The sequence below is a fragment of the Solanum stenotomum genome, chromosome 12 (assembly GCF_019186545.1).
Source record: "Solanum stenotomum isolate F172 chromosome 12, ASM1918654v1, whole genome shotgun sequence".
NCBI lineage: Eukaryota > Viridiplantae > Streptophyta > Magnoliopsida > Solanales > Solanaceae > Solanum > Solanum stenotomum.
In genome coordinates, this window is record NC_064293.1 from 42634315 (window position 1) to 42641828 (window position 7514).

Sequence of the window (7514 nt, forward strand, 5' to 3'; positions counted from 1 at the left end):
CTGTGTTTCTTAAAATTAGGACAAAAAATAATACTCAGCAGCTTACGCTGAAATATTCACTCCTAGGAAGTGCATTGCCCTACTTGGTGTACCACAGATCAATACAAATTGGAATTAAAGTGTACCATAGCATGCAACAGCTAAATCTCTTGTGAGACTACAGTTTTGTGAAACATCAACATCAGTTAACACAAATTTAAAAATCTTTTATTTCCTTGTGCATCGAACAAAAGCCAACTCATAAATATCTAACGTTAACATGAAAATGTTTCAAGCGCAGGTCAACTGCTTTCCTAAGCATATGCTACTTTTCTAACGCTACACACTCTAAAACCCCTATATAAGGTTCAGAATTCACAAATTAAATATCAAAAGTAGAGGCTGCTGTCATCCTCTATACACCTTTCACAGTATGAAGATCAATAAAAGGTTCACCAAGTCGGAATAAACATTTATTAGAAAGGCCAGCAACAGACATTCGTGTCTCGTGAGATAACATAAATCACACGTTCTGTGGCTTACTTAGTTTTTCTAGAAAATGAAAAAAATCAGGATAAGGAGAGAATGTCTTCAATCGTGTCAAATCGCGATAAGTAGAATATCTAAGAGCATAAACAAGTGATTCCATCATCTTCTACAAGATCGAAAACGGTGTTCTGCTTCTAATATTTATGAACACTTCACAGGCTGCTTACAAATCATCACACAAATAAATCAACAATTATTACCAAAATTTCACAATTTGGGCGATTTATTGCAGCCTTCCTTATTATCAACTTCTACGCCATTCAAATCCCCCTATAAATGAGTATATCAGTAGACACGAGCCTTTGGTGGGAACGACTCGACTTCGTCATCAAGAGTGTTCATATGCACTGGTCTGTATTCTAGCCGAACTTTCTCGTCTTCCCAAAATCTGCAGATATATGAACTTTGTTAAGCTGAACACTTGGTAGGGTACATCTACCATGATTTCTTTTTATCGGTAGAGCGCATAAATCATGGTAAGAGCACTGGAGAACAATTAAGTCACAACCACAGGAGCACATTCCGATGGATAACAATTTTTGAAGGATAATACTGATTTTCACAAAAAAATAATAATAAATTTTTGAAGGATTACATCAATTTCACGTGATGATGAATGTATGGATACACTACGAGAGAAAAGATGCGGGAAGCAAGGATTAGAGATTGTTTGGACATGTAAAGAGAAGGAACACAAAAGTTCCAATGAAGAGGTGAGACTTGCGAGAGGTTGCCAGTGATGGGCCTAAGGAGAGGTAGAGGTAGACCGAAAAACAATTGGGGAGAAATGATTAGAGATAATATAACACATCTTCAGCTCATTGAGGACATGACCAAAGATGGGAAAACATGAAGGTAGGGTAGAGGGTTAGTAGGTAATCGAGCAATTTCTCTCTTTCCCACGGGAGAGCATAGTTCTAGGCTTCTAGCTTAAAGCACCCTGTTTGCTCCCGCTTATCAGAATTATTATTATTATTATCTTATTCCTCAATTTTTCAGCTATTGTTGTTGTTGTCTCTTTTACTGGGGCTATCTTTATTGTTTTTGTTGCCACTACTTTTCTTTTCCATAAAATTTTCACTATAGCTTTTACTTTTGTATTTGTCAGATCAGTATTAGATCATGCTTTTCTTGAGCCGAGGATCTATCAGAAACTACTTCTCTATCTCAACAAGGTCGGGGTAAGGTCTGTGTACACCCCACCCTTTCCAAACCCCACTTGTGAGATCACACTAGGTATATGTTGTTGTAATACAGATTCTCAAAAAAGGTTGCAATACTCCTCCCCGTGCCCTCCCTCCCAACAAGATAGGTTCATGGAAAGGTGATTTAATGGATGATCAAGCAAACCTTTCATCAATTGCAGAGACTAAAGCAAAGATAAATAGGAGTAAGCCATCGAAATAAATAAGGAAAATACTTACCCTATGGTATGTTTCATCCACTTCTCATCATCTCTTTTCTGCAAAACCATCAAAAGTTCAAACCATTAGGAACAAACAAGAAAAAAAAGAGCACTAGTATCTGATTCATAAGAAATTGAAACTGACCGTAAAATCTTCACGAGCATGAGCTCCTCTGCTTTCTTTTCTTGCCTCGGCTGAGTGCATGGTGATGCATGCATTAATTAAAAGGTTTTCCAACTCAATAGTCTCTATAAGATCTGTGTTCCTATGAATTTGAAATAGAAGGAAATTCAGGAACACAACAAGAAGACAAGGAAGACCTAATATTTAATAACGATTCATAATCTCCTCCACACAATAATACCATATTAAACCTCTGTCCTTCAACTGAACATCATGGAAACTCTCCCATGTTTTGTCAATGAGCTGGCAACCTGTAACCACAACAGAGAAAAAAGGGTGCAGAGAAAATAGTCAGCTCAGCTGATAAAGTCTCCAAATATTTAAAAGAAAAGAAACCTTCCCAAGACACTTATTGCAAATAAAATAAAATGATATAGATAAATTTTAAAAATATGAAAACCCCTTCTTCCTACCTTCCTCTAATGTCTCTTGCGTGCGGAAGACAGCAGCATTGTTTTGCATAACTCTTTGCATGTTCAGCCTTATATTTGAGGTGGGCAATGAACCATTTGAGTTCCTAATCTTGTCCAACCATGCGATGGTCCTCTCTCCAGCATCCTTTTCAAGTGGCTTCTGTTCCTCACCTGCAGGAATGAAAGTTCAGAAATCTTAAACATGTTATGCATGCCTAAAGGTTATATAAACAAATTCTCTAACCTGGTTTTTGGATCTCTGCAACCCTATTAGCACATGCCCGTCCAAAAACAACGATATCTAGAAGAGAATTTGCACCAAGACGATTGGCACCATGAACAGATGCACATGCTGCTTCACCAGCAGCCATCAGTCCAGGGATCACAGCATCTGGATCATCCCCTTTTTTAGTGACCACCTTCCAAACAAAACATACAAAAAATGAGTTTAACCTCAAAAATGGAGCAGGTAAGAATAACAAAAGTTGAAAAATAGATTTTCAGAGAGGGAGACGTTAACTAATTTTTCATACCTGTCCATGGTAATTAGTTGGGATTCCTCCCATATTATAATGCACGGTAGGTAAAACAGGAATTGGCTCCTTAGTCACATCAACACCAGCGAAAATGGCAGCTGTTTCTGAGATACCCGGAAGTCTCTCCTTAAGAACCTCTGGAGGTAAGTGATTGAGGTGAAGATAGATATGGTCTTTCAAAGGTCCTATCAAAAGTTTGAAAACGATATCAGACGTTTGTAAACTGCTTTAGAGGAGGAAGAAAAAGGAGAGAAAACAGGGCAGGAGTTCATCCTGAACACATGCCACAAACATCCACTATGCTCAGAATAAGTACTGTCATTTGTAGTCACAGTCACACACACACACACTCACACACTTATGAAGTTATGATACTTAAAGTTTTCACAACAAACAAGCTTCACTTGTCACTGATAATTGAAATTGGTCGATGAGTAGTTCTCCTGAACTAGTATATCTCAATGCAGAGTTAAAACGTTTGCTATTTATTTATTTATTTATTTGAGATTGTTGCTGTATTTCAAATGCAGTTGACACTATAGCAAGATTACCTTACGATTTAGGTGGCTTACCATCAAACATATTGTCTAGAGATACAGTTTACAAGCTTCTAAATTGGAGGATCACTCACGTTTGTATACTCATACCTATATAATTATGCTCTAAACAAATAAAAATAACAGTGACGTCTAAGTCAGATAGAAGCTAGAGATGAATTGGATAGAATACTTCCAATTAAATAAAGATCTCGCATTTCAGACTCTCACTATGATGATTGTAACACAACCACTTTAAACAGACAGATCATAAACTTCGTGGTCAATATCCATCCAGTGCATTTTAAGCCTGTAGAATCTTACTCCACCACAGACCACAGTGACTTAAGCTTAAGACAAGGGATCTTACAAGAGTGCTAAAAGAATAAACTTCTTAATTCGGCTAGATTAATGACATCATACCTACACCACGCCCTTCTCGAATTTCCATAGTCATAGATCTGGAAACAACATCTCTTGACGCAAGATCCTTGGCAGTTGGGGCATACCTTTCCATAAATCGCTCACCCTCACTATTCCTCAGGATACCACCTTCACCGCGAGATCCTAAGCATGGAATGAGGCACTTGTTACAAATAGAAATTCAAGAATGTCAACAGAAAAGTTAAATACTATACTCAAGAAATCACTCGCCAAAAGGAAAGAAAAACACTGTACATCAGGAAATACAAATGGAAGAACAATTGACAGAAGAATGGACAAGCAATATAATTATTGCCATCACTAATAGCATTGAAGAAGAAAGAAACCTTCAGTAATGAGGCAACCAGCTCCATATATACCAGTTGGATGAAATTGCACAAACTCAAGATCCTGCAAAGAGACATAGCAGAGTTTATTTAAAATAAAGTACCATAGTAGGGGGGAGGGGGAATTGACATGGTCAGAAGATGTCATTATAGAATGACCTGAAGAGGAAGCCCAGCGCGCGCAACCATAGCATTACCATCTCCGGTGCAAGTATGAGCAGATGTTGCCGAGAAGTAAGCTCGGCCATAACCCTAATCCAAACATTTATAAAAGAGAACGCTTACAAATTCATTATTACTTCAAGAAGTCTAAGTAGAGGTCAATGTTAACCAGAAAGTACCCCGGTGGCCAAAATTGTATTGGCAGCACGGAATCGATGCAAGGTACCATCCTCCATATTTAGTGCTATTACACCTTGGCAGCTCCCTAATGTTGATGCATTATTTAAAGCACAGAGAAGAGTTGATTAGTAGAATGAAACAGCTAAAAATGAGCAAGAGGTCCTATGAATCTCCATATAACTTCAACCACATGTATACTGATCAATTTTCATATCAGAAAAATGTTAAAAAGTCAAAAGAAATACAGGATCATTTTTAGTATGACACGTGCTAGATTACTACCACAAAGTTTCAAAGTATCCAGTGCAAGTCAAGTAATATCAAACTATGACATAAAACTGAGTTTCTAAGTAGAAGACAATACCATCACTGTTCATTAGTAAATCCAAAGCGAAATATTCCACAAAAAACTGTGTATTATGCTTCATGGCCTGGCCATAAAGAGTATGCAATAGAGCATGACCAGTCCGATCCGCAGCGCATGCACAACGATAGGCCTGTCCTCCTGTCCAAGAAAAAACAAGAGTCAGATTGAGATTTTTTTTCTTTGGTTTCCTGGTGTCCGGTACCCACATTGGAGTGTGACTAAATTTGGATTCGGGCAGAAAGTCCCACATCAGGGGTAAAGCGCTCCCTAACAAATGCGACTCCGTACCCAGGTGATAATACAACTAGATCAAGTTCTCAACTTCTTACCTTTTCCAAAGTCCAGGCTTTGACCACCAAATGCACGTTGATATATTTTACCATCTTCTGTTCGAGAGAAAGGCAAACCATAATTCTCAAGCTCTATAACTGCTTTTGGTGCTTCTCTACACATGTATTGGATGGCATCCTGATCACCTGGTAAATCATCAACACACTTCCATTGAGACAGAGAAAAACCCAAGCCATAATATCAAAGGTCAATAAATTGGCCAGTTCATACCTTTCTCCAACACAAAATTATTGGTTTTGCCAAAAATGTAAAACCAACATTCTGGTCATAGAGTTTATACATCAAAGTGGTTAAAACCGTGTAACTTTGGCCCATTGAAAGCAATTGGTTCTATATTGAAGTAGAACAGGTCTAAGTAAGAGGTACAAACTGTAACTGTCAAGCTGCATATTTCTAATCTATACTTTTGAGCTTCACGTGGTTTATTCATACAAAAGAAGCATTCAGTTAATGCCAACAGACATAGAGAAAATCTGACTTCAAGACAAACCTTACCTAACCAATCACTTCCTTTGACTGTATCATACATGTGCCACCTCCAATCGTCTTCTGTCATGTTGCCTAATGCAGCATTTATACCACCCTACAAAGGAAAATCACAAACCAGAACTTAAGCAATTACATGTACAATCCTATTCTAGTCAATCAAGCTTCAAATTCAGACCCATCAAACTACATAGCAAACCAGCTTTCTCCCCAATTTCTCTAAGTTAGCAAGATTGACACATGCAAGAATAATAAACTTTAAGTAATCTCTCACTTACTAGCAGATAGCATTCTGTACGAACTAAAACACAAATCTATCTCAACTGCCACTGTCATGAGTTTAACTTTTTAAAAGTAAATCCAGTGAACCTTGTTCAAGTTTCTAATCATCTCCAAGAAATGCAGCATAAAAAATGAGTATTGTCTAGTTGGCCCATCCCACCAAATAAACATGCAACCCGACAACAAGGAGCAAAGAGTCCCAATAAGAGTAGATTATTGGATGTTCTTTGTGCAACATATTTCCTTCTAAAATTCGGAGTCTTCTCCTCCCTACCATACAATGATACATCAATAATGCCTAGTCCAAGAAAATAAATATAAATAAAAATTGGCAGAATTAGAATCCAGGTACCTGAGCTGCAACAGTGTGAGATCGAGTAGGAAAGAGCTTGGTTATGCAAGCAGTATTGAATCCATGCTCAGACAACCCTATTGCTGCACGAAGCCCAGCACCGCCTGCACCGACCACCACCGCATCGTATGTGTGATCCACTATCGTGTAGGACGAGCCTCCCACATTCTGCTAGGCAGCACACAATATCAACAATTAAAAAATTATCATCAGAATCTTATATATATAATTATGAAATAGAAAAGTGAAACATCAGCTTATAAAAGGAAAAATAGTAAAAAATGATTATAAAAAATAGCTTTAAGGCTAAATTGAGATATCATAAGCTCGGAGAATCTAGAACAATCGCACACAAAGTCCTTTTTACATCAAATGCAATAACATCTAGGTCGTTAACCTAATGAGACGTCAAAACTAAAACTCAATCAACCAAAAATCCTAAGATTCACTAACAGCTAGGTCACCAATAATGATTAGAACAAGGTTCAATACAAAATGTTATCAATCGTAAATCATTAAGATTCAACAAATCGATAGTATCAGGTGGTTATATTTAACTGATCGAATCAATAGACTGAGAAAAAGAGAGAGAGGAACCGTACAGTTTGTGAGGAGAAGAGTCGGCGAAAATGGCCGCCGCCGGAGATAGATCTGTTGGAGGAAGCGCGAAGACCACGCGACACACAGCGCCACATTCTCAAAGGTATCGGAAACCAATATGCCGGTGCGGGTTGTGTTCGGAGATTGAATGGAATTATGGATGAAGAAGAAGTACAGAATACAATGTAGAGCAGCAATCAAATGGATGGGAAAATGGGATGCTCTTTTTTAGGTACCGGGACAAAGTATAAGGCGACTGACGATTATATTCCCAATTTCCCACTTTACTGGAACTACCCCTAATGTTAACCAATATTACTAAACGGCCACCATCACGTTCTGTTGCGACAAACCGGTAATTT

General features: G+C 38.0%; 1 protein-coding gene across 1 annotated transcript; it reads right to left on the reverse strand.

Moving 5' to 3' along the window:
* Positions 1-346: 346 nt before the first annotated feature.
* LOC125846663 (succinate dehydrogenase [ubiquinone] flavoprotein subunit 1, mitochondrial) lies at positions 347-7514 on the reverse strand. The gene is made up of 16 exons (XM_049526226.1): positions 7155-7514; positions 6553-6720; positions 5928-6015; positions 5411-5557; positions 5079-5219; positions 4714-4799; positions 4532-4624; positions 4373-4436; positions 4026-4169; positions 3064-3251; positions 2775-2949; positions 2531-2701; positions 2299-2368; positions 2079-2199; positions 1953-1990; positions 347-916 (listed from the first exon to the last, which is right to left on the reverse strand). Exons 1-16 carry the CDS (start codon positions 7245-7247, stop codon positions 814-816), a joined length of 1890 nt encoding a protein of 629 aa, XP_049382183.1. The 5' UTR covers positions 7248-7514; the 3' UTR covers positions 347-813.

Bases quoted from the DNA above. Each gene is read 5' to 3' on its own strand.
- LOC125846663 (XM_049526226.1), bottom strand. From the start codon at position 7,247: ATGTGGCGCTGTGTGTCGCGTGGTCTTCGCGCTTCCTCCAACAGATCT. The intron at 4,800-5,078 runs GTATTGTCTTCT...CATCAACATTAG, and splicing joins TTTACTAATGAACAGTGATG to GGAGCTGCCAAGGTGTAATA. The intron at 2,950-3,063 runs GTATGAAAAATT...TTTGTTTGGAAG, and splicing joins CAACTAATTACCATGGACAG to GTGGTCACTAAAAAAGGGGA.